The 26,034-nt window shown below is 52.8% G+C and overlaps 2 protein-coding genes across 6 annotated transcripts in view; one reads left to right on the top strand and one right to left on the bottom strand.

Moving 5' to 3' along the window:
* HEXD (hexosaminidase D) overlaps window positions 1-6,214 on the bottom strand; it is an 18,194-nt gene extending 11,980 nt beyond the window's left edge. For 2 of the 5 annotated variants that reach the window (XR_004347261.1, XM_032615505.1), the window contains exons 1-4: window positions 5,431-5,547; window positions 5,082-5,131; window positions 3,175-3,315; window positions 311-420 (exon numbers count right to left, since the gene is read on the bottom strand). Coding sequence is in view for 4 of the 5 variants with exons in the window: in XM_032615505.1 (XP_032471396.1) it covers window positions 311-420; window positions 3,175-3,315; window positions 5,082-5,096 (266 nt within the window). In the remaining variant the exon portion in view is untranslated. Of the gene's footprint in view, window positions 1-310; window positions 421-3,174; window positions 3,316-5,081; window positions 5,132-5,430 lie in introns of all 5 variants that reach the window. The other 3 variants (XM_032615506.1, XM_032615507.1, XM_032615504.1) reach the window with 3 other exon arrangements.
* On the top strand, window positions 5,974-25,126 carry OGFOD3 (2-oxoglutarate and iron dependent oxygenase domain containing 3). Its single transcript, XM_032615509.1, has 9 exons — window positions 5,974-6,173; window positions 8,086-8,303; window positions 11,052-11,127; window positions 12,235-12,277; window positions 14,418-14,482; window positions 15,039-15,095; window positions 16,038-16,191; window positions 19,558-19,681; window positions 23,086-25,126. The coding sequence occupies exons 1-9, from the start codon at window positions 6,100-6,102 to the stop codon at window positions 23,220-23,222; spliced, it is 948 nt and encodes a 315-aa protein (XP_032471400.1). The 5' UTR covers window positions 5,974-6,099; the 3' UTR covers window positions 23,223-25,126.
* The last annotated feature ends 908 nt before the right edge of the window (window positions 25,127-26,034 follow it).

Consider the following 26,034-nt stretch of genomic DNA (forward strand, 5'->3'; position numbering starts at 1 on the left):
GCCCTCCCTCCCCTGCATGGACACCTGTCAAAGTGTCCTCCACACACTTCACACCCAGACAAGACTGAAACAGATCACAGCACTTCCTTGTGGGGGATCGCAGCTGATGCTTATTTTCTTTTAAACGTTTCTAAATTCTCTTCGGTGAACATGCTTTATTTTTATGATTAAAGACATGCATTTAACAAGACAGAAGAGGACTGTCCTGCTGTCGTTCAATTCTCGCCTGCCCTCCACTCCCTTCCAGGTTGCCACCCCACACACCCCGTTTTCTCTGCAGAGGCATCGGCTTGCTTGGCGGCTCGGGTACCTGTATGCGTGCTTGGCCCTCAGCAGCCTCAGGTGGCCCTCGTAGGGAAACATGTCTTCATACTCGATGAGGAGGCCGTTGGCACCCAGGGCACGGAACAGGGGGAAAATCTGGGGGAGAGGGGGATGTGAGGAAGAAATGACTATTTGAACAGAAAGTGACACATGTGTCACATGGACTCATTCTTCCAGCTGATGGACATGGATTGTAGTTGATCTTTGTATTCTTCCCACGTACTCCGTGTGACGCCAAATCAAATTCTAATGTAGTGATATGTTCATTTGATACAAGGGGGCGGAATTGGGGGGTGCTGGGGTAAGGGGAGCCTACAGGGCTCTGGAGGGTTACTGGAGCACCTGGAAGGAGCCTAGAGGAGGGAGATGAAGGAGGAAAGAGGCTGTCCCGCTGTGCTCATGGGGTCCCTCCCCTGGTTCTCCCCCACTTCTTTCTCTACCTTTATCTCAAAGAACATGGATCCCTATCCTCCAGTACTTTTAGGACTGTGTCTACTGTACACAGGACTGAGATTTTCTTCTAGCCTGGCATCACGGCCAGGGGTGGGTGTTAAGGGAGGGGGCTCCTGCAGAAACTCAGAATAGTAACCCACCTCCAGACAAGGGCCACTGTGAGTTTTATGTGATTTGTAGCATTCTTGTTGATGTTGCTGTCAGAAGTTTTCTTTCCCCAAGAATATGGGGATGTTCTGAAGCATGCTGGATGGAAAGAGGAAATCAGCTTGGGACTAAGAATTAGCTGGGATAATTGTAAAACGGGTAATCAATAATTGACTGCAAATTACAAGAAGAGGCAGATTGTGGAAAGGAGTCAAACTAACCCAGGTCAGTCACTTACACAAATGGAACATAATGGTTACGGCATTTTTGTATTTTCCTCGGCGTTTTTGCTCCTGGTTTCCCTTGTAGCCTTTTGGCCATCTGACCACTGGGTGGCCTCTTTGGCACTTCTATTGGGGGTGGTAGGGAGCCTTGGTGCTGTTGGTGGCTAAGGGGCTGCTAAGCTCAGCCTAAGGGTGCCACCCAGCCAACTTGTGGAAACAGGAGGAATAAGAAATTGTTGTCTAAACCTCTGACTCTGTCAGCAGCAGCAGGTAATGAAATGGTGGCTCCAGCTACACATAAGCTGGATCTTCTCTGCCTGTCTTCCACATCTATCCATTTGTCACCATGCTTTTATCTCTTCACACTTGACTTTTTCTTCTCTGCCATTTATTTCCCGATACTGTTTCCCATGGCGTCTATTCACTTTTGTTCTTTTTCTAGTTTGGTCTCCGTTTCTGACATTTTTTTTTTTCCTTTTTCTTTCTAATTCATTCCCGAGTCTGGAGGCAATCTTTTCACAACCTCATTCTGTCTGGCTGTCACATTTCTGGGCTTTTCTATTTCTGACTTACACTGTTCTATCACTTTCCTAGTATCTCTGCTCTCTTTCTGAAATACTGCGGAACTATGTCATCTGCTTTGTGGTCACACGTTCCTGGTGCACCTTCACTGTTACTCAGATCATCGTCCTCTTTTTTCTTAGTGTCTTTGTGTGGCACAACTACACTCCTTTTCTGTTGCTCATTTTTAAATGAGATGTGTTTTCTTGTGTTTTTGAGAGCAGGTTCTTCTGTTTGGGATGGAGCTGGGCCAGCCCAGGGCTCCCTCTGCTGCTGTTACATAAAGGATTAGCGGTTATGGACTTTGTGCAGCTACTGCCACAGCACGTGGTCTCCACTCCCTCTGGATCCCATCCCCCCAGTATTTGAAACTTCTCTCCACTTCACCCTCAATGCTCCTGCCCAGCTCAATGTGGATTTTTCCCCCAACACTGTGTCCTTAGTGTGGGCTCTGTCCTTCTGGAAGAAGGTTCTGGAAGGTATTCTGGAGTGCTTTGAGGCCTTGGGCACTCACCCTCAACCTGGAGCCAGGGACAACTCGCCCAGTTTCTGACAGACCTTTACTAGCTGGGCTCTTTTCTGGGTCCTCTGGTCTTGACATCGTCTGAATTCTCTTTTCTCTTTCCTCTACCACCCCCTGCCTGGCTGCTAACCCCACGTGGGTGTTGTGCTATAGGTGGTTTGGCCCCACCCCTTGTATTTTGGAATTCACGGGGATACCCTCATGCCTACTTTTGATTTAGAGTACATACGTTTCCTGTGGCTGCCATAAGAAGTCACCACAAACTGGGTGGCTTGAAACAGTCAGAATTTATTCTCTCATAGTTCTGGAGGCAGAAGTCCCAAATCTAGGGTGTCAGCAGGGCCATGCTCCCCCTCTGAGGCTGTAAGGGGAATCCTTCCTGCCTCTTCCAGCTTCTGGGAGTTTCCAGCACCCTTGGTCCTCCTGGGCTTGTGGACGCATCGATTCTAATCTCTGCCTCTCTCCTCATGTGGTACCTTCCCTGTGTCCTCACATCATCTTCCCTCTGTGTATGTCTCTGTGTTTAAATTCTCCTCTCCTTATAAAGCCACCACTTATTGGATTAGGGCTCACCCTATTTCCATATGACTTCATCTTATGTCAACGACATCTGCAAAGACTGTGTCTTTAAATCGGGTCACATTCCAAGGTCCGATGGGTTAGGATTTAAACATATCTTTTTGGGAAGCACGATTCAGCTCACAATGAAGAGGTTGTGTGTGTCTTTTGTCCTTTCTGTTTTTCCTTTTGCTATCCTGGTTGCTGTCTGCTTTGTGAGGGGATTTGGGGGAAATTCAAAATCTATGCTGTTGCCACCACCGTGCCCCAACACAGAACCCACAGTTGTGTTCCAAGCACCCGTCTACAGAACATCGATTGTTCACAACTTCATAACCAAACCCAAGGCAAAGTGATTCTCTAGAGGAGAAAGGGAGCTCTCACCTCCGAGAGGTAGCAGACCCTCGGTGGGGCTCCTTTCAGGTCCAGATGAACTAGTCGCATCTTAAATGGTGAGCAACCCGACATCGTACTATTTTTTGTGAAATCATGTGACAAAAAAACCTCTTGTCTGGACACTTCTTCCTAGTGGAGAAATTCAGGGTTATAGACTCCAGAGGCTCAACTGGCCTGGTCCTTCCAATGTCTGTTTCAATTCTGACATGAACTGGGAGGGAACTCATTTCACCGACATGAAATCGAATCAAAATGTCTGTCTTGGGACTTCCCTGGCGGTCCAGTGGTTAAGACTCCATGCTTCAGACTTCCCTGGTGGTGCAGTGGTTAAGAATCCACCTGCCAATGCAGGGGACACGGGTTCGAGCCCTGGTCCAGGAAGATTCCACATGCCGCGGAGCAGCTAAGCCCGTGCGTCCCAACTATTGAGCCTGCGCTCTAGAGCCCACGAGCCACAGCTACTGAGCCTGTGTGCCACAACTACTGAAGCCCGTGCACCTAGAGCCTGTGCTCCACAACAAGAGAAGCCATCGCAATGAGAACCCTGCGCACTGCAACAAAGAGTAGCCCCTGCTCGCCACAACTAGAAGGAAAGCCCGTGCACGGCAACAAAGACCCAACGCAGCCAAAATAACTAACTAACTAACTAAATAAATAAATAAATAAAAAGACTCCATGCTTCCACTACAAGGGGCATGGGTTTGATCCCTGGCCGGGGAATTAAGATTCCACATGCCATACAGCGCAGCCAAATCAAAAAAAAAGGATGTCTGTCTCCATGTTCAAACATAGGGACCCTTGCCATTTAGTTGTGATTTGTCTCTAAAATAGAATAGCACTGTTTCCTTATAAAATGGCTATAATCTGTAATAACACAAATGACTGCAAAATAATTTCTTGTTTTAAAGACCCTCTTATCCTATGTATACTATGCCTGTGAAAACAGGCAAATATCTCAAACACTTTTCAGGCCCCACAATATGATGTTTTTGTAGAAAATTTGTCCTCAATTTTATTCTTCTTTGAATAGCGTTAAAAACAATTATGTTTCTAGAGTTCGAGTCAGCTTGGTTGTACAGAGGAAGAAGCTCTAAAATTTTATTCTAGGTCAGAGAAAACTACCTATGATTTAAAACAGGCCATTGATAATTTAAAAAACAAGTAAGCCACAGTTTATCAGTGCTGGCTAGTTTTTGTTAAACTAGAGAAAGTATCTGGATGATACTGAACCAGCTGGGAAGCAGTGAAATCTTATTTCTTCTATCATAAAACACAAAGGATTAGATTGGAAAACGAAAGAAAATCTTTGTACATTGGTCATATGTTCAGCTCAGTAATTCAAACTACTCATTCTGTGCAAGGATTCATAAATCCCTGACCTTAAGGAATCCATAATAGGAAATAATAATGCACACAGAAACCAATCAGTTTGATTTTTTTAAGAATAAACTATATTCAAGACAGTCTCAATGAAAAAGTTCTTAAAGCAATTACCTAAATTACCACTGATAAGTGGATGAGTTTAAGACAAAGCATTCTGAAAAACTGCAATGTTTTAAAGTTGAATTGTTTTACATTTAAACCCGCCCCCAAAAAAACACCCAAATCTATTTCCCTGGGAATAGAATTAAAAGAAAAAAAAAATTTTTTTTAAAATATTTTCCTGGCTGCGCCGTGCGGCATGTGGGATCTTAGTTCCCCGACCAAGGATCGAACCTGCGCCCCATGCATTGGAAGTGCAGAGCCTTAACCACTGGACCACCAGGGAAGTCCCAAAAGAAAAAATTTTGAGCTGAGAAGTCTGCATTGGTCCTGTGTGTGCCTCCTCGTGTTCAGAGAGAAATTCTCCAATTATTCTTGTAGTCCTAGGGCAGGAATGAACACAAACATCTTACCTGCATCAGACACATTCAGAGTTGTTTACCAATGTAAGTTGCTGCAAAATCTAAAGGAAAAGGAGAGGAAGAATTCAGTAATCCATCTTGTGAGTCTCTAGTTCTTTGCTTTGATTCCCTCCTGCATGAAGTCTATAGAAATGTGATTATTTCAAAGACTTGGGTCAACTGTCATTGTTACCAGACAACCTGGCAGGTCTGCAATTGTCCCAGTTCCTCGGGCTTCCAGGTAAGTTACCAGGAAATGGCATCTGATTTCCCCAGTTTCGGGACTGTTGGGCAGATCTCTTTTCTTGTTCAATGAGTCTAAGTAGGTTTTCTTTTCCCCCTGTATCAGTAAATTACTCACCTTCTTCAGACTTAATCCTCATGAATGAACCTCACTGCTAATTCCACTCTTTCAGAATCAGGTATCTCCACAGGGCTGGTTAAGATCTTACTTCTTGCCCACTGGACGTAAGGTTCTCTAGGGAAATTGAATGTCGTAAACAAAGCAGCAGGGCCTAACGGATACATGTGTACTGAGCACCAACTGGACCCAGTGCCCTCCAGTGTGGCATGGGCCGGGGGAGAGGGGCATGGAAACCCCACAGAAGAGGGTGCGAAGTCCCTGGGAGGAGGGCTTGGAGACCCCGGGCGGGAAAAGGGCTTGGAGAGCCCCGGGAGGAGGACTTGGATACCCCCGGGAGGTGGGCTTGGAGACGCCGGGAGAGCACGCACGGCTGGGCGAGGACACACTTCAGACGAAGACTTGGAGACTCGTCGGGTTCCGCGGAGGGCAGGGGAGGAGGAGAGGGCAGGCAACGGCGGGTGCGCCGCGGATGCCCTCAGGTCCCCGTTCGGTCCCGCTCGGCGCTCGGCCTCCGATTGCTCAGGCCTGGCCACCAGACCGGAGGTCGACGGCGGAACGCGTCGCTCCGCGTCCCCGGCCGCGCTGGTCTCGCGCTAACTCTCGCGGCGCTCGTCCCGGGCTCGCGGCGGATCCCGCGTTCGACCCGGCTCCGCGGCGGCCTGGCCAATGGCACCTCAAAGGAGGGGCGCTCCCAAGGCGCCCGAGGGCAACCGGGCAGCTGACCGCCGGCGCCCGAGCAGGTACTGGGCAGCTCCGGGAGCGCGCGGACGGCGGCGTGGGCGGGGCCTGGTCTAGGGGGAGGGGCCTGGTCTGGAGGGGCGGGGGCGTGGTGTGGCGGGGCTGGGGGCGTGGCCCGGCCAGGAAAGGCTGGACCTAGCGTGGGCGGGGCCTTTCCCGGGACGGGTCTGCAGTGTGGGTGTGGCCTGGCCTCGAGGGGCGTGGTATATGCTTGGGCGAATCGGGCTCTAGAGGGGTGTGGTCTGTCTGGAGGGCGTGGCCTGAAGAATCCCGCGAGGCCCGCTCCAGGAGGGTAGGGGCTGGGTTGGGGGCGGCCCAGTAGGGGGCAGACCGTCGGGAATCTTTTCTGACCTCTCACCCATGTGTACCAGGGGGGCCCGATGAATGAAAAAGTGATCTCATCACGTAGCCTTCGAGGGGATTCTGCCTGAAGCTTTAAGAGCCAGGGGTGTATTTTAATCATTCCAGGATATATTACCTTGTCCTCGTGCTTGCCCCATGGGCCATGGACCTTGCTCCAAATCCCCTTCTGTTTTGGCAAGATTCTAGGGGTGCAGCTTGAGCGAGCTTACCCTGAACAGGGGTGCTTATTTTGAGGAGACCTCCAGGGGAGTGTTGCATCTGAATCTGGCCCAGGAGGCTATTTTTTCCCCTCTTGTCTCTGTACCTTCCTCTCTGTCCCTTTCTGTCTCAGCAGCCGGGCTGTTCCAGGCGAAGGTGTCACCCACAGCTTTGCACCTTCAGTTAGGGTTCCAGCCCCTGCTGCTGAGATGGGCGGTCAGTCTCCCTGCCCCATTCGGAATTGGGGAAGAGAAATGATAGGGCCACCGGAGTGAGGTGTCCACCCTGGTCTAATTAGAGGAGGCCAGGTGGGCTGGAGGCTAGACAGCAGTTCTAGGAGTGGGGGTGGGGGTCTTTGTGTTCTGGGCAACTATGCTCCCTGTTTAAAATGATCATGTATTCACCCAACCTAGTCTGAGTGAGCTGTGCCCACCTTAGGATTTATTTAATCGGAATTTGTGTGTTATATATATAGCAATTTGCAGTGTGGAGAGACATAGAAAAATAGAAGGCAGGCTCTCTGCTTTTAATCATATACTTGAAGACATGAGGTGCATCTCCTGAAAGGATGCCTGGATCTCTTTTCTCATTTCTGCCAGTGCTTCAAGCCCTTCACATTTTTCTTAGATAACAGAGTGCACGGCTACGCAGTTACACACACGTGAAAACACACGTGCATGTACACAGACACACATATGCATGGTTATATACCACCCAAACACACATAGACACACATGTGCACACACACACAAACATGCCTACAACTTCTGCACAGGCAGTGTGAATCCCACAGTTAACCCGGGTGGTACAGAAAGTGTCTTACTGGTGAATCATTTCTGTTGTACTTGTATTCTCTTTGTGGCTGGCTGGTGGTTTTAGTGAAGTGGGCTTGACTCATGCTTAACTTACTTCACATTGTGTGTGTGTGTGCACGCACACATGCACACACATGTGCACTGGGACCATATGCATGGGGTTGTGGCAGTCATTTTTGGATGCAGGCAACGTGATCAGTGCCACAGACTCTGCCAGGACCTCTCAGACAGGTTCTCCATGGGCCTGGCCAGGCTGGGAGGAACACCAACAGGCAGTTCATCTTGTTGCCCTTGGAAGCAAGTGAGCCCTGTCTGGTCATATGGGGTGAGGGGCACGTTCCCCACCACATCCTCCCATGCTGGCGAGTGCCTCTGGATTGATTGAGAGTAGCTCTGACAGCAGCCAGCACGGGAACAGTTTAAGGCTGTAACTAAGGGTGGGTGTGGTCTCTGGTCATTGTGGTCTCTGGTCATTGTGGTCTGCGTTTTCAGCACATGCAGGTGCATTTGGGTGACCACAGCTGTTTTCTGTTCTCAGCACCAAGAGTGTCCGGGCGCCTCGGGATGTGTGGAAGAAGTGGCTGAGGGTTGCCGTCCTGGGGGCCTGCACCACGTTCGTTGCGCTCCTGCTCTGGGGCAGTCTGCGGGGTGATGACAGCATCACTGAGGTCCTAGCTCATCGAAGTGAGGTCCTGCCAGGCAGGTTCATTGAGGTGCCCTGCTCCGAGGACTATGACAGTCACCGAAGGTTTGAAGGTACACGATGCCGAGGTGATCCGGGAAAGAGCAGCATGTTAACATGGAATTCAGTGTGTTCAAAATGCGTCTTTTTTTGCTACAATGAATTGATGGGAATCAGGTTGAAAGTAGTGTGGGGGTGGCGTTGGGCAGGTGACCTTCCTCACCCCCCTCTGCTGCCCCCCCGTCCCCCGCCCCCGGTTGGTTAGCCCACACATAGACCCGGAAGTGTGGGTGTTTCAGGCCCTGCCTGTGCAGGGGCAGGCCCACTGGTCACTGCCCAGGCCGTGGCCAGTGTTTCACTGAGGTCCCTCACACTGTGGGTGCCATCTGATGGAAGAGGCGGTTTGCCTGGAAGGATGTAACAGAACTGGGATGACAGTAATGAGCAAGTGGAGCCCAGAAAAGGCATTTTCGGTCTTAGGGTGTTGTAGCTGCAGAAGACGTTGCAACAGGGAACGTAGATACCAGAGGCCCTTCCCCCATGTCGTGTGCCCCATCCCAGAGCCTGCCTCCTCTGCTCGAGGGCAGCAGTTTTCAAAACCTAACCAGAGTGACTGGGTTTTAAAGACAAAATTCAGTTTATTTTTCTCTTGAGAGCAATGCTTTGGACTTGAACCAAGAAAATATTGCTAAATCCTTCCACCAAGGGGCGCCATTGTGATGCACACAAGCTGGGTTTAGAGGAAGGGGGGCAAAGATGCGCCCAGGGAATGGGGGCTGCCTTTCCCCTCAGGGGTCAGGAAAGTGGATAGGTTCTGTTGTGGGCATGCTCTCTCTGTCTTGGTCAGCTTTTTCACTCTAAAGTCACAGCTTTTGAGAACGTATTTTTCCTACCCATTTAATAATTTATCAACATTAAAAACAGTTGGAATGAGGTGGAGGGGGAGTTGGTGGAGACAGGTGTGGGTTTTCAGTTGGGAAGATGAGAATGTCCTGGAGATGATGATGGGGATGGTTGTACAACAACGTGATCGTAGTTAACGCCTCTGAACTGTACACTTTAAAATGGTTAAAATGGTAAATTTGGGGTTATATATATTTTACCAAAAGAAAAAAAAAAGGGTAGAGTGTGCATTAAAGCCTCTGGACTCCCCCTCCCTCGCCCCTCTCTCCTCCTGTAGCTGACAGGGGCTCCACCTGCCCTGGGCCTGTGTGTCTGGGTGGTGTGTGTGCGTGTTTGCAGCGTGTGCACTTGTGTATGTGCACTGACATCGTCAGCCACTCACAACTCACTTTCTCACCAAATTATGCTTTTCATGCTCATTCACATTGAGCCTATTGTGTCGCTGCTGGATTGTCTTCTTGAACTTCTGTCTCGCCGTCCACAGTTACTGGGAGCCGCGAGGCAGGGTCCCCACTGAGACTCTGGGTCTGGTGGCCGCTTCGCCACCAGAGGTGTTTGAGGCGATGTCACTTGGTGCTTTTGTTGCCCCTGCATCTTCCTGGTGAAACTGTTCCTGTTATCAGTCTTTTCCCCTCTCATAATTCTTTTGTGTTAAAATGTATTTGTTGATATGATGTCGCTCCCCAAGCTGTCTTTTGGTTATCGTTGTTTTTGCCTTTACCTTCAACCTTTATAAAAAGCATTTTTGTGTATTAATAAAAACACCTATATTAATAGATTGTATTTAGCTCTGTGGAACTGAGGCACCCCTCCCCTAATGACCCCCACATAGAAGTTTATTTTTCCCACATGATGAGACCCAGAAAAAGGCACCCCAGGCCAGCCTGGCTCCCTGTAAGCGCCCCAGGCCGAGCGCCCCAGCTCTCCCACTCAGCATGTGGCTCACATGGTCCCAGGACAATCGCTCCACCTCCAGGCATGTTCCAGGCAGGAAGAGAGAAAGGAGGATGAAAGCTAAAGGTCAGCCAGCCCAGTGTGTCCTGAGAGTGTCCCAAGGCCATGGGGTGGCCATGAGAGTGTCTCATCGGCCAGGACATATCCTAGGGCCCACCCAGTGCAAGGCAGCCAGCCTGCCCTTGGTGCCAGGATACCAGGGGCTTGCTAAGCTTGTCCATCTCTGGTGCTCTGCCTCATCCTGGCCCCATCTACCTGATCCTGGCCCTTTCCACCCTGACCCTGGCCTTGTCCACCCCAACCCAGTGGCAACCCTGGCCACTTTAACCCTGGTCCTGTCCACCCTGACCCTGTGCTCCCGACCCTGGCCACTTTCACCCCGACCCTGGCCCCATCCAAGCTCCCCCATCCTCCTCCCTCTAAGCAGCTCAGTCCTGGGTGCAGAGGCAGGAGGAAGCAGGGTGGAGTGTGTGGTGAGCACCTTGGGGCAGCTTTGCCAGGCCCTGCAGAAGGACAGTGACTACAGTTGCAAGCACAGCTTTGGTCATCCAGGAGGCACTAGCCAACGGGTCTGGATCTGTGGTCAGTGATGGTTCTAGAATACCGTGGATGCCGCCTCTGGGCTGTTTTCTCAAGGGTGGGCAGAGTGTCAGCTGCTTTAGGAGTGACCCACCTGGTGTGGCGCTGCCAGGACCCACCCCCTTCCAGTGAGATGTGTGCGCTGCAGGGGGTCTGCTTGTGCTGGAAAGTCACCATTGCTTCTCTGAAATTCACATCTGACCGAGTGGCCTATATTTTATTTGTCAAACCTGCCCCCCTAATCCCAGGGAAGGCAAGGCCCCATCCCACAAAGTTCCGTTGTCCCTGGGGAGGGCCGCCCACAGGTGAGTCCTTGACAGCAGCGGGCAGCTCTTTAATCGGGGTTCAGCGGGGTTGGCGTCTCATCCCAGCTCAACTCTCTCCAGGCTGCTCCCCGAGGAAGTGTGGCCGGGGCGTCAGCGATGCCATCATCACCAGGGACGAAGCCCGGAGGATTCGCAGGTACACGTGTCTCTGAGTTTCTGTCCTGAACGAGCAGGAGTGTGGGGCTGTGGGTGAAGCACAGGGAATTACTACTAAAAGGATGATTTAAAGAAATTCACTAGAATTCCCTAACAATTCCCCTTTGCACTTCCAAGGCAAAGAGGGGCTTTTCTGATTTCCAGGAGGAGAGGCTGTTGTCATCAGTGATGTGGTTGCTGACGGAACCTTCCAGAGGCCTGGGCCCTCTCCAGAGGCAGCAGTTCTGGCCCAGTGGGGAGGTTGGGGGGAATGCTGTCCCGTCAGCCATTGAGGGGCCCAGCAGGTGCCTGTGTAAAGACAGTGTGTTCACCCAGCAGCCCCAGGCGGTCACTAGACTATGTTCGTCTCCTCTCCAAAACTGGTTGGGATAGCCCTTCTGCCTCCTAGCTGTGACTCATGACAGGGCAGGAAGTCTTACTCAGAAGTAGTTGGCACTGGATTCTTCCTTATTGTCTTTTAAAAACAAGATCTTGAAGCTCTGATTTTCCAACAAGGAGTTCAGACCCAAGCATGTGCCCAGTGGAGCAGCATCTGGTCCGCATGCCGAGCTGTGTCTTGAGGGGAGATGTTCCTCCTGTCTCTAGATAACATAGTAGAGGCTGGTTGGGTGGGGAGGGTCCCTGGAGTGAGGGATGGATCCAGCCCCCAGTCAGTTTCCCGGGTGTCCATGAAGCATCTGTCAAAGGCACCAGAAGCCCCTGCATCTTTGGTGACGTGGGTGGTCCTGTGAGCTCCAGCACAGGCCACCATGTGGCCTCTGCCTCCTGAGCTGGGCCTGTGATGACAGGAGAGGGACCTTCCAGTCCAGAGGAACCCATTCAACTCAGCACCAGGTCTCTGAGCTAAAGATGGAAACTAAGCCCACTTGTCCCCAAGCTGTGTCATACGTGGTTAAGGAGATGGTGACAAAATATTAACATTTACTCACTAAGCTTGAAAGTCAAGTCCTTTGGTCCAAACGTGATTTTGTCATAAACATTAAGCAGTCTGTTAACGTTGTGTTAGTTGTGCTGATTGATATGTGTCTAGATGTATCACAGATGATGCTGTTAACTGAATTCTGATTTAAGACGGTCTTCCCCACAGCATAGCTGAGAAGGGGCTGTCCCTGGGAGGATCGGACGGAGGGGTGAGTTGTGTGCCGTTCCTGCTTCAGTTTTCTTTTTACCCCTTTAACTTTGCTCTCCCTCCGAGGGGAAGGCGAGGGCACCGGGTGTGCAGGTCCTGCTCCTGGGAATGAAGTGCCCCCTCCCTTCACAGGAGGGCTGCCTCGGATCACATCTTTGTGTCAGGCACCCTGGCTGGGGGCAGTTGGGGGGAGGTCGTAGGCAGTGAGTGAACAGAGTGGGTGACGAGCAGGGGCCCACTGAGGAGGGTGACGGCCCTGGGAATGGGAGAGCCAGCACACGCAGGAGGAGCTGGTGGGAAACGGTGAGGACCATGCAAGGTGGACGAGGCTCCCACAGGTGCTGCGTGGGGACTGTCATCCACCAGGTGAGACTGCAAGGCGTCTAACAGTGGCCCCTGTAAGATGCATCCACCCAGAACTGTAAATGGGACCTTACCTGGGAAAAGGGTCTTTGCAGATGTCATTAAGTTACGGGTCTCAAGATGAGATCTTCCTGGATTATCAGGATGGACCCTAAATCCAATGACAAGAGTCCTTGTAAGAGTAAGGCAGAGGGAGATTTGAGATTGAAGAGGAGGCCGTGTGAAGATGGAGGCAGAGGTGGGGTGATGTGGCACAAACCAAGGGACCCCTGGGACCACCAGAAGTCCAAAGATTCAAGGAAGGATCCTCCCCTGGCGCCTCTGGAAGGAGCGGGGCCCTGTCGACACCTTGATCTCGGCCTTCTGGCCTCCGGAGCTTGAGAGGATGAATTCCTGCTGTCTTAAGCCTACTGTTTACGGCGACCATGGGGAGCTCAGACAGGCCAATGCAGCTCTGCATCTCGTCCGCTTCCTGGGCAGGCTTAGGAGTCCACCCCTGCGAGCACCTTATGTTGGCCGGAGTTCTCGTGTGGTCCCAAATGGGGCTCTCCCCGCCTGGCGTGTGGGCCCGTAGGAAGACCCACTCTGCTCTGCATGGTTTGGTGATTATCTTCATGAGTCTTTTATTCTGCAGACTCTTTCCTCTTGAGATCTGAAAATTAAGCTTCTCCTTTTATTTTGGTTCAGTTCAGGGGAATATTTATTAAAAACCTATTCGTGCGTGGACTCATCTTTTGCCCGGTGCTCAGCATTTACTCGGGAAGTTGTCTTGCAATGAATCATCCAGGTTTGATACCTTTAAGTGCAGTTAACGTTTTTAAAGCCCAAATTGTGTTCAGACGAACCCCTGGGCTGATCGCTGCATCCATGAGAAAAGACACCCAGACAGGGTAGAGGTAGTCCGTGCTGGTGCCCACTCCCCTCTCAAGACGTGGGAAGGCAGGGTGGGCAGGGGTGGGAAACACTGGCTGTTCATTAAAGAGTTATGACCCAGCGATTCCGCTCCTGGGCATTTACCCAGGAGAACAAGAGCATCTCCCACGATGAAATGCTGTCCCAGTGTCACAGCCACTTCATTTACAACAGCCCTAAGCTGGAAACAGCCCATGTGTCCATCTCCAGGTGAATGGACCAACAAGTGACTCCTCCCCAAAGGATGGGTGCCCCTTGGCCATGAGACAGTGGGCGGCGGGTACTGCACCGACGTGAGGGAGTCACAGGGAGGCAATGCTGAGTGAAAGGAGCCAGGCCAAGAGCGAGTGCACCTTCGTGACTCCAGGGCCTCAGGTTCTAGAAAGTAACCAGCTGCTGTGGCAGAAGGCACCTGGGGAGGGGCAGGAGGGAGGGGTTGCAAAGGGTGCAAGGAAATTTGGGGTGATGGATGTGTTTCCTATCCTGGTAGTGATGGTGGTTTCGCTGGTGCATGCCAGCATCAAAACTTACCAAACTGGACACTTTAACCAGGAGCAGGTCGTTGTGTGTTGGTTATACCACAGCAAAGCCGGGGGAAGGGCTTGTTCTTAGACCCATGGAGGAACTGTATCTGTCGACTGTTTTCAGAATTTTAGACCAGAGAGTCTCCATTCTTAGGGCAGGAGAGAAATATCTGCCGTCACACACCTTTGTCTAAACGTCTTGACACCCAGCCCGTGTGCATCGTCGCCCTGACCCGGGTGTCCAAAGATGGGTCTCAGGAACACGTGTTTAACGTTGGTGGCTTTTAGAGCTCAGTCACCTGCCAGGCAGCCCTCATGCCGCCCTGCCAACGTCTTTTCCAGGCGTCTATCCTGGACCTGCACTCGGGCGCCTTGTCTGTCGGGAAGCACTTTGTGAACCTGTACAGGTGAGAACCCCGGGGTCGGGGGTGGGGGTGGGGTCTCTGCTCGTTTCTTAGCTGGAGACACCTGAGTGAGGCTTGCGTGTATGGATCAGAGCGGGTTCAAGTCTTGGGTAAACTGCGACGTTTGCCATCGGGCCGAGGCCAGATGAGGACCGGAAGGTGCAGCTCTTCCGAAGGGTGGGATCCTTGCCAGCTAGCTTCAGGGAACAGCTTAGTTAGGAATGGACAAAGGGGCGGGGTTGGAGGGAGAGGTGGGAGAGGTGAGTGGCAGGCCAGGCTCCTGAGAGCTGCCTCCTGAGAAGCTTTGATCCTCCCCAAGGGCCAGGAGAAGCAAGAGATTCCCCCAACCTTGATAAATGTCACCCCACCTGCCAGGTCCCTCCCTCCCACCCTCCTCCCTTTTATCACACAGTTATCACTGTAGAAGGAGCAGCTCCAGGATAATAAGGACCAGCTGGTTTTCAGGGACTTGCTGGTTAACTGGAGGAAAGGCTGAATTTAAAGGAAATAAGGAAACATTAATAAAACATCACATTTGTCAATACTCATTTTTTCACAGATACTTCGGGGATAAAATACAAAGTATCTTCTCAGAAGAGGACTTCCAGTTGTACCGGTGAGGGAAGGAATGCCCAGGTCAGGAAGGGGGCAGGTGGCGGCGGGGCTGGGAGTGCTGGGGTCAGTCCTGCAGAGAACTGGCCCTCAGGTCCCTGGGTGTGCACGTGATACCCTGTCCCACGTGTGCGGACCTGTGTGTGCATCTGTTCACCTTTCACCTTTGCCAGCCCTTGTCTTTCTGCAGTGTTACCGAACCCAGGTCCAGCTGCTTGCTGCTCGAAAGCCAATTCTTGAGAGACAAGTGTTGGTGGGGAAGGAAAGGTTGCTTTATTTCAGGGGCCAGCAACCGGGGGAGAGGGTGGACTCCTGTCTGAGAACCAACTCCTGATTGCTGCTCAGGGGACAGGGGCTTTTAAAGGGGAGTTTCAGGATTATATAGGCAGAGAGAGGGAGCAGAACAGCATAGTCAGTTCTGACAGTCAGCTTGAAACCAGTAATGCGGTCTGATCAGCGTCATCTTGGTCGTCTTAAGTACAGTTAATCTTTAGTTCCAGAGTTTTTTCCCATTTCTCTGAGGCCAGTTCTCGGAATTGTGTGGAGTGGAGCAGCTTATGTCGTGGCTTCAATTTGGTCATCATGTAGTCATCCTCCTCCACCTGGTGGGGGCTTCAGTAGCTGCAAAACAGCTCACAGGATATGGCTCAGAATATTATCTATAGCCCTTAAGGAGGAACTAAAGGTCCTTGACTTTGCTTAATGACTAAACTATTATTATTTGGTCTCATTTGACTATTTTCCTTTGTTTCTGCATTTTCTCACTTCTCTGATTAAACTTATTCTTTGGCTAAAGTGTTTCCACAGACAAAAGGCAGGCTGAGAACATGGGGGTCGGGGGCAAGGACCAGAGGGTCCTGCTCCGTTTCAGTGTCACATGGTGCGGGCCCTATGGGCCCGGGGAGAATTCTTTCCTGTGTGGCTGACACCTGTGTCCTCTCGGCAGGGACCTGCGGCAGAAGGTCCAGCTGGCAATCGCCCAGGCATTTGGCATCAGCGCGTCCCTGCTGCACCTGACGAAGCCCACCTTCTTCTCCCGCATCAACAGCACGGCGGCCCGCACGGCTCATGACGAGTACTGGCACGCGCACGTGGACAAGGTGAGCGAACCTGGGGCTTGTCCACCACGGCCCAAGCTGGGTGCTGTCTGTTCACGTGGTCAGGGTTTTAGAAGTTTCCTCTCTCACTGATGTGGTCGAGGAGATAAGATTTGTTTCTCATGTGATGAGGTGACAGAAGACTGTGAAAAGCACATTACAGAACAGTGAGGGCCTGATGGGGACCATCCTTTGCTACTTGTTCCCACACGCAGAGCTGTCTCCACCTGAGCTGTGAGCTTCGTCGGATGTAACCTGACCGGGCCTTGATTACCCTGGTCTTTCTGTCTTGTGGTCTCTCCTCGGTCCTGCGTCCCACACCCTGCCCAGGAGGCCCCCTTCTTCCTACTTTTCACCTTTTCTTGGGAAAATTTCTGGACCACTCCAGATTCTGCAGATTCCCCTTTCTTCATCTCTTGCTGTTCCCTAGACACAGTGGCGCCTAATCAATCTGTGGTCCTGGTCAGCCACAACTGAAGCCCTCTCCCGCCTGCATTGCAGCCACTGCCCTGCCCCCGCTCAGCCAGCACACGCAGCGTGGCGCCAGGGGACAGTTGGCCACGGAAACGTCTGAGGGCTGTTGGCGGTCACCCCAGCCGCGGGTGTGCTCAGGTGACCCAGATAATCTCTGTGTCGCTTGACCCTGGAACACAGGAAGCGAAGTGAAAAGTAAGCAGAGGGTTTGGGCAGAAGCTCGCAGATTGGGCTTCTGCCTGAAGTTCAGTCAGATACGCATGTGTTTATTTCATCTCGACTGTCTGAGCTCAGTGGAGGAGGGGAGGACGTAAATGTGGTTAGTGAGATTGAGGAACCCAGTATTTAACTAAATTAACTTAAATTGAAGTAGCTTTACGTGGCCAGTGGCTTGTCTGAGCCAGTGCAGCTCAGAGGGCTCGATGGAACTCGGGTTGGAAGTGTGGGCTTCACCCTAAGGGGGAGTACAGTGTCTGCTTGTTCTCTTCCCATGGGCTTAAGGTTGATCAGTGCGTTCCGTCTGATCCATCCACGATCAAGCCTCCTGTCCACCCTCACTTCATGGCTCTAGCAGCCATTGACCCATTGATAACCATTGCCCGGGTGCATTATTTCATTAGGGGACCAGGACCGAGACCTTCAGTATAAGATCATCGTAGATATTGCAGAGGGAAAAACAGGGTTTTATGGGGTTGAGGGCAAAGACGACGTGTGTGGAGGACAGACAGGTTCGCACAGCAAGGAGCCTCACGCGTGGGACGGAGTCCAGAGAATTTCCCTGCAACGAAGGAAGAGCAGCCCTCCATGTACCGGGAAGTGTGGGTTCAGGAAAGACAACACTGAATGTAGCCTGGTTTGGTGATCCAGCTTCAAAGGAAGAAAGATAAGGAAGAAATTCTTCAGGCAGAGAAAACGAGTCAACAGTGACAAGTGGGGTAGCCTCAGACATCTCAGAGCCAGGAGACCTCGGGACAGGGTCTACAGGACCAGGGTGGCTATAACAGCCAAGGGGTCACTCACGCATGGACACAGCAAAAAGACATACTCGCACAAGAGGACCCCATGCATCTGCTCCTTCCCTTGAAGCTCTTCAGCCTCTAGCTCAGGACAGCTCAGGCCCTGCCGGCCTCTGCCATCCCATCACCTGCCATTACCTGCCTCCTTCCCAGGTCACTGTGTTCATGTGGGTTTGGGGTGGTTCCTTTGCAGAATCTGAGCTGGGTGGGTAGGAGAGGGTCAGGCTCCTGGACACCTCCCGCCTCCAGGTCTCTTTTATGTTTTATGCAGGTAGTGGACATGAGGTTCACAGCTGAAGTGATTCAGAAGCACTGCCCTGGGCTGTTCTCAGGTTTAGGTCACTTTGATGTTTGTTTGATGCCCTGATGCTGGATAAGGCGCCCCTAAATGGGGTCTTGGTGGGGGAGGTGGAGGGAGCTCAGGTCTGTGTAGAAAGTCCAGTCCCACAGATGGCATGGTACTGAGTTCATGAGAAGGTGACGGGGACTCAGTCACCTTGGCAGGCTTGCTGCCTCTCCCTCCTGGTCAGCCCACCCTCTCTCAGGAGATGACCACTGTCATGGTGATGGTGGTCTAGCTGGTTGCAGGGGGAGCGGGGCTTTTGGACTTTTTGAGCCTTGATCAAATGTGTTTTGGATATTGATCTGGGGCTTCTGTGTACTGCTCCCATGGTGCCTACAGGTGTCAGTAAAATCATTTAAGAATCTATTCCTAAACACAGGAGCCTTGGGCTGTGCGATAGGGCACTGGTAGGATGACTTTGGGCTGCTATCCTTGGACTCTTTCATTCTTCCTTATTTCTTACCCCAGTCTTGCTAATTGAATTATTCCTCAGGCTGGGAGCTGTTATCATGTGATTAAAATTCCTTGTACATGCAAGTCACTATCTTTGCGTGGAAAAAAAAATAGCCTATCTCACTGATTCCCTCTAATAAGTAGGTGCTAATTTGTGTGAGTTCTTATGTCCTTGGAAACAACACCTACTTCACATATTACAGACAGCAAACTCCTCTATCTCACATTGAAATCCTTACCTATCATAAGTCCTGAAGATCCACAGGTGGGACAACTATCTGGCCACCTCCCATCCTGGACTTCAAGGGGTCCTTGGGAAACAAATGATAGTGCCTCCTGTTTACATTATATCCAGGCCCAGAGGGTCCACGCTCCTATGAGCCCAGAGCACAGATTTCACCCCCCATCCCCTGCTTTCCACCGCCCATGCCGTCTTCCAAAAGAATGTCCACGCAAAGAGGACCAGACAGGAAAGGACAGACAGTGTAGCGTGGGCACTGGGTGGTGGTGGGGGGGAGTTAGTGTTTACTGGGAACAGAGTTTCAGTTTGGGAGGTTGAAGAGTTCTGGCGATGGTCGGCGGGGGTGGGTGCACAGCAGTGAATGTGCTTAGTGCCCCTGAGCTGTGCACTCAACGATGGGTAAAGTGGTAAATTGTATGGTTTGTGTATTCTACCACAATTTAAAAGAAAGCTTGGGGTGCCCACATCTGGAGAAGGAGCGGAAGCACCACCTTTGCTCCCTGTGCTGACGCGGGAGGGTCCTGTTGGTGGGTGGGTGGGTGGCGTGGCGGCCCTGGGGGTCACGCGTGTGGGCTTCTTGGCGTGGGCTGCTCCCTGTGCTGACGCGGGAGGGTCCTGTTGGTGGGTGGGTGGGTGGCGTGGCGGCCCTGGGGGTCACGCGTGTGGGCTTCTTGGCGTGGGCTGCGCCTCTGACTGTGCGGGAACCAGGCAGGACCGCACGCCTGTGCTCAGCAGAGGGTTTTCTGTAGTTGGGAGGCAGAGCGAGGCCTGGGTCTGTCCCTCCCTGAGGAGCGTGTCCTCCCACAAGCAGACGGTGACACGCCCTCACACTCTGCCCGCAGGTGACCTACGGCTCCTTCGACTACACATCGCTGCTGTACCTCTCCGACTACCTGGATGACTTCGGTGGCGGGCGGTTTGTGTTCATGGAGGAGGGGGCCAACAAGACGGTGGAGCCGAGAGCAGGTAGGACTCACGGGCGGGCCTTTCCCGGGATGCTGTGTTTAGGGTGTGTCCAGTGTGTCTGTGGAGCACATTCGTCAGAGGAGGAGGTGGGCGTGGCCATGGTCACTGAGTCACTGCAGAGTGAGTTCCCAGAGCCAGCCCCCGCTCCATCCCCTGTAGTGACTCAGAAGCTTAAGACGGATGAGGCAGTGATCCTCACCTAATGTCGGTAAACCACACCCGACCTGATGGTCCCAGAGCTCCCGCTGCCCCCAGCCCAGCTCGGACACTCAGTGCTGCTCAGTGAGCATGCGTGGAGCGAGGAATTATCCCCTCTCCTCCCCAGGTTTTGGGGTGGGGAGGGGCGGGGATCCCCCAGGGGCTTCCTGAGGGGCAGCCCAGGCCCCGGCCCAGCCCCAGATGAGACTCAGAGACAGAGCCAGGCCATTTGGCTGTGGCCTGGGCACCTCAACTGTGCAGCACCATTCACCCGCTGCCGTGGCTCACCCGACCCCACTGCGTCACCCTGCTTACTGGGTATGTGGCTGTGTCCGCTTCCACCTGGCAGCAGGCAGCTCAAACCAATGAGGCTGTCCACCTGTGTTGGTTTAGAACGTTCCCGTTAGCCATGAGGCAGTCCTGCAAGCCACTGAGTCCAAATGCTCCTTGCAGTAGCGCTGAATCCACGCAGAAGTGGCTTGGACATCAGAAGGTGTAGAAAGGAAGTTAAACAGCTCAGGACTGGCTCTCTTCCCTCAGGGGGTGAGTGCTGGAGCGGGGCAGACCCAGGCGCAGGTCAGCGGGCAGGAGGGGCTCAGAACACTCTGCAGCTCCAAGGCTTTAATGGACCAAGAGCCAGAGAAGCTGCTGGTGCTAAGGCTGGGGGTCACAGGTCACGTGCTTCTGGGAGGTGTCCAGGAATGCTTGTGGACTAAGAGAAGAAATACAGGTGGGTTCCAAAAACTGAGATGACTGTATTTTTGGTTACTAAGTTGCCGAGCTAAATCCCTCTTTAAAGAAGTGGGTGATAATCTAATAGCTGTTTACTGAAGAAAATAAAAAGCCAGAAAGCACCGTTCATGAATGCCGAAAGTTTCACGTTTCTGGGGTTGGGTGGGCCGTCGCCTCCGTGTGAGTGTTATGCCTTGTAGGGTGAGTTACCAGCGCCGGCCTGCTGGTCACTGCGCGGGTGGGGATTTCATGCCAACAGTTTCCTCCTGGTTCTGATGACGGGCGGCCTGCCCTCGGGTTTTTCCTGGTGTTTGTGTCGTGCCCGTCATTGTCTTGATCACTCTGGACTTGGGAGCTGTCAGAATAGGTGTGGGGCTTAACTACTGGTGCAATAAAAAGGAAAGAAGGTCTTAGGCAAGATTGTGAGCCCTTGTGGGCCTTTCCTCAACAAGCTATCACGTTGACGTTGGGCTGGGTCAGCAGATTCCTGTTCCGGGTCAACAGGACAAGAGTCACTAACTCTGTCCCATCCGCACAGACGTCACCGGGAGCCTGGCGTTTGGCGGGGAGCGTGATGCAGCTGCTCTGACAGGCTGTGCCAAAGGGGTTATCATTTTCCCTAGAAGAGTTCATTTTCTCTTATGGAAATTAACAGGAAAATATGCTTAATGTTTTCAGTTTTCCCACTTACTTTCCAGAGCCCTCCGTCCCCTCCTGTGCATCCAGGTTTCCAACAGGTACATTCCCCTTCCGCCTCAGCATTTCTTGGAGTGCAGGTCTGCTGGTGATGGTTTTTCTGAAAATGTCCTTATTTCACCTTTTTTTCTAAAAGATATTTTCACTGGATGTGAAATTCTGGATTGGTGGGTTTTTTTCCTTTTTCTTTAAAAGCATCGTCCCTTTCCTCTGGCTCCCCTGTTGCTGTCACCACTGTCACTGCCCCATAGTAGCTGCCTCTTTGCTCTGCCACCTCCAGGATGTTCTCTAATCTCTGGTTTCATCAGTTTGACTATGATGTGCCTCAGTGTGGAGTTGTTTGTATTTATCCCACTTGGAGTATTTATCCTGCTAAGCTTATTGGATTAAAAGTCAAAGTTTTCGTCACATTAGGGAAAGTGTTGGTCATTATTTCTTCAAATCGCCTTTTCCTGCCCCAGTATGAACCCCTCCTCTCTCCGAGGCTCCAACATGAATGGTGGACGGTTTCCTGTTGTCCCACAGGCCACGAGGAGCTTCACTTTTCCTCAGTCCTTTTCTTCTCTGTTCTTTGGTGCCTCTGTTTGCAAAGTGCGCAGAAATGCTGGGGTGTGGGGGGGGGCGCCCAGAGACCCCCACTCTTGCTGTAAGTCAGTGACATTTGATAACTGTGTCTGCAGTGGGGTGATGGCAGGGGCGTGTACAGATGGCGTGGATGGGCAGACGGGCCTGGCTACGTGTCTGAGGTCTCAGGTGTGACTAAAAGTGGAAAGACTGAGGACAAAACGTCCTTTAGCAACGTGAGCCTCAGAAAGTGGCGTGACTCCAGATTGCTCTGGGAAAGAGTGTTTCTTTCAGGTCAGGGGCGGCCTGGCTGGTCCAGAGGAGGGTCTGAGTTCCTGGTGTCCCCAAGCCCCCATGCAGAGGTTTCCTTGTGTCACATGATTTCTTTTGCTCCCTTGTTTCCGGGCAGAGCACGGTTCTCTGTTTACTACCAGAAAGCAGCAGACTCTGGGGTAGACTTTTCTCCTCTCTCGAAGATTTAGCAGTTGAGTTCCTGGCAGTGACCTTTTGAAGAGAAATGAAGTTGTCATGGGACACTTGGGGCAGGGCCGTGTGGCGGTGACGCGGCAACTGCAGGATCCCGGGGCTCCTCCCACACGATTCTGTAACGGTCAACTCGTTTGTCCTAAAAAATCTATGGTGGGTGTATGAGGCCAGTTAAATATGGAAGCCCATAAACACGGGGTTCTCTGAGCACAGGTGGGTGGAGGACCCCCGCTCCAGGACGCTCGGAAGCAGCCTCCCGAGTCCTGTCTTTAGCTGCCCTGGAGGGAGCTACAGGCGCTGGGTGTCTGTCTCGACACGTCTTTCCTGATCCGTTGCCAAAACATTGTCATCACCTTGCAGGGTTTGGTTTTGTTTCATGTGTGATTAGAAATAAGATCATAAAAAAAAAAAAAAAAGAAAGAAGATCATAAAGTGGGCCCGAGGAGGTCAGATGGCTTGTAGAGGCCCCTGGGGGTGGCAGCAGGGCCTCACCCCAAGTCCAGGTTGCCCCACAAAGAGTCCACGGAGGCTGGGCTGGGTGCTTGGGGTGCCCTTCGTCCTGTGCGAGGGCTCTCCTGCTGGTTTGTCTCTAACCCCCGCCTTCCTGCATCAGCTGTTTCTCCAGCCTGCCCGGTTGGTCGTGTTGCTGCGTTGGCCTAAACACAGGTCCTCTGAGGCCCGGCCACGCATGTGGCCTTGAAGTCATGCTCTGCTCTCCTCTCTCCCAGGTCGGGTGTCCTTCTTCACCTCGGGGTCCGAGAACCTGCACCGGGTGGAGAAGGTTCACTGGGGCACCCGCTACGCCATCACCATCGCCTTCACCTGCGACCCCGACCATGGCATCGCGGACCCAACGTTCACGTAGCCCCGGGAGGCCTGTCCAGCAGCCCTGCAGGGAAGCGGCCACGCTGGACACACACCCCTTCCCTCTCGCTCAGCCCATTTCCACTGAACAAGGTGCCTTACGAATCATCCTGAATTTTGATTTGCTAACATTTGATCATTTTTCAACTGTGAGTAAATGGAGGGAACCAGTTTCCCCTCACAAGCATCAGCGTTGGCTTTGCTATGCTGATGTGGGGCCCCGGAGCTGGCAGGGCCAACATGCCCTCCTTTTCTCAGGAAGGGATCCCGTGCCCGGGGTGGAATCCCTGTTTATCAGCAGACAGAGGGTCATTACCCGGCCACTGGAGACTGACTTAAGTGTGGATGAAGCTGAGTGGGGCCAGCAGCCTCCACTCGGGGAACCAGAATCAGCATTATGGCACCTTGGAGAAGGTTCTGGGGGCAGGCGGCTCTGGGAGCAGCAGCTGGAGGGCTGATACTGCTGGATTCTGGGTGGATGCGAACATCTGATGTTCTGGCGACTCTGGGCAGAGCCCCCAACACTGCTGGCCACTGAGAGTCACCCTGGCACCATGTTCATGCCAGGCTGGGCTCTGCCCCATCACCGGACAGGGTCCCTGACACAAGGTCCGAGGGTGTTCCCAGCGTGGCCGTCCGCAGCTCGCCTGGGGCCTTCTGCCAAGCTGAGGGTCCGTCTGCTCAGGTTCAGGTCTTAGCAGCCCTCTTCTCAGCCTGGAGCTGTCCGTGCCTTTTACATAAAAGTAACAGTCAGGGGAGCCAGGAATCGTAAATAAACTGGTCATGGGGGAAGCCTGGGTAGCACGGCCCCAGGATAAGGGCAGCATGTCCATCAGTTGGCTTCTGCCAGGGTTGGGCAAGGTCCCAGGGCCGCCCCACAAAGCAACTGGCCTGGGGTTTGGGCATCTTCTGGGAGAACAGCCGATCACCCGCTGTGAGTGCAAAGGGATCCCCAGAAATGGCTCTGGGAGCAGGACTCTCCCGGCCACCCTGACCCAGGAGGAGCCTCAACACTTTCCCCTTCGCCCACCCAGCATGGACCTGTGGACGCGGCCACTGCAGCCCCACGTGTTCCCCACACTCTGCAGTCACAGGGCTGCTTGGGCTCACACAGAAAGGGGCAGCCTTCCTGGACCCTGGGATGAGCCATTTGCGTGGCACCTGAGGAGGCTCCATGAGGGTCTGGAAGCCAGGACCCCTGGGTCCACCCCTTGGTTTGCCGGGTGTCCCTTCTGCACCGTGGTGATGATATGCGTGTCTCAGGGCTGTAGGGGCCGAGCTTCCACGTGCAGACAGTGGCTTGGGATCTGCTCCCTTCTGGGTCATGGTTGCAGTTTCCAGAAAGGGAGGGCCACCACCCACATGATGGCCTGGATCGTGGTTCCTGTTTTTAAAGGACTTTGGGCAGATCTGGGAAGGATGAAGCCCACGCTCTGGGTGGCGGGCAGGGCTGACCTTAGGGTTGGCGATGCTTTGGGGACACTGTCTCTAGGCTGGACCAGCCGGCCTCAGTCCTGTGCAGGAAAAGCTACCCCCTCCTGTCCAGGTTGTCCTCTGGCTTCTCTTGTCTTGGCTTTTCAAAGGTTTGTTGCTCTGGTGTCAGGTTGAGATGCGAATTCCGACAGGAAAGCCCCGTGCAGGCCTCACTTTGTTCTGTAACCTTCATGTTATCTGAATGACACCTTACCCTCGGTGTGAGGATGGGCAGACGTTCTCGGGTATTCCACAGCCCACGTGGCCACTCACTACATCTAAGGAGGGGGGTTCTGATGGTTTAGTTGTTGTTGAAGTGCTTTGGAAATAAGTAAGTTATTGGTTTTAATTGACATTCTTTGCTACTTACCCTGTTCATAATCATCACAGAGGTACTTGGACAAAGAAATAAAGAGATTTGGGCAAAAGCAAGAATGTCCTTCTTTTCAGAAATTCCCTGGCGGTCCAGTGGTTAGGATTCTGCACTTTCACTGCTGAGGGCATGGGTTCAATCCCTGGTCGGGGAACTAAGATCCCACAAGTCACTCTGCGTGGCAAAAAAAAAAAAAAAAAAATGTCCTTCTTTTAAAATGAGAAGATGCGTAGCCCATGCCGGTGACCTCCAGAAGCGCTCACCTGGGGCCGCGTGGGCATCTCCGTCCTACGCGATGGTCCTGACTGAGAGCAGATGTGGTGTGTTCCAGGGAGAAGAGGACGTTCCTGGCACGTCCTCTGCTGAGTGATTTATTTCCTAATAAAAGTATTTAGTCTAAATAAGAGAACATGAGCATTGGTCTCACTGCTGGAAAGAAGGGGTTGCCGCTCCGTCTCTCCTGGCGAGCTGGCCGCCAGGGCCAGGCCTGAGCACGGCTGAGCCTCCGTGAGAGCGGAAGCTGAAACATCAGGTCAGGAGCTGACCCAGTGGGACGGGGTCCGAGCCAGCTGCGAGTTACCTCACCTGCCCCGCGCAGGAGAAAATGGCAGAAGACCACAACGTGCCAGGGAGGGCGTCCAGGGAGGGCATGCAGGGCAGGTGTGCCCCACCATTTGTGTGGGAGTTGGGCTCGGCCAGTGCAGGGAGGGTGGGGTCCCTTGTGTCCACCTTGAGGCTGGGCACCTCCGCTGTGCAGGGCCTCTGCTTTCTCACCAGGTGGGCAGGTGCGGCTGACCTCTCGCCTTGCCTTGGGGTTCCGGGAGGCTCGGAAGGTGCTCGGCAGCGACAGACAGCGGGACCGGGCGTGAGCGTGGGCAGGCGGGAAGGATGTGGCTGTGGCATCCCCGTGATTAGGGCGGGGCCGGTGGGCAGGGGCCGCAGAGCAGGGCGCCGTGGCTTCGGGTGG

The sequence above is a fragment of the Phocoena sinus genome, chromosome 20, assembly GCF_008692025.1.
Source record: "Phocoena sinus isolate mPhoSin1 chromosome 20, mPhoSin1.pri, whole genome shotgun sequence".
NCBI classification, from domain to species: Eukaryota; Metazoa; Chordata; class Mammalia; order Artiodactyla; family Phocoenidae; genus Phocoena; species Phocoena sinus.

Coding starts and splice junctions, on each gene's coding strand:
- OGFOD3 (XM_032615509.1), top strand. CDS start 6,100: ATGGCACCTCAAAGGAGGGGCGCTCCCAAGGCGCCCGAGGGCAACCGG. Junction 8,304..11,051: donor CAGTCACCGAAGGTTTGAAG/GTACACGATGCC, acceptor AACTCTCTCCAG/GCTGCTCCCCGAGGAAGTGT. Junction 15,096..16,037: donor GAGGACTTCCAGTTGTACCG/GTGAGGGAAGGA, acceptor TCCTCTCGGCAG/GGACCTGCGGCAGAAGGTCC.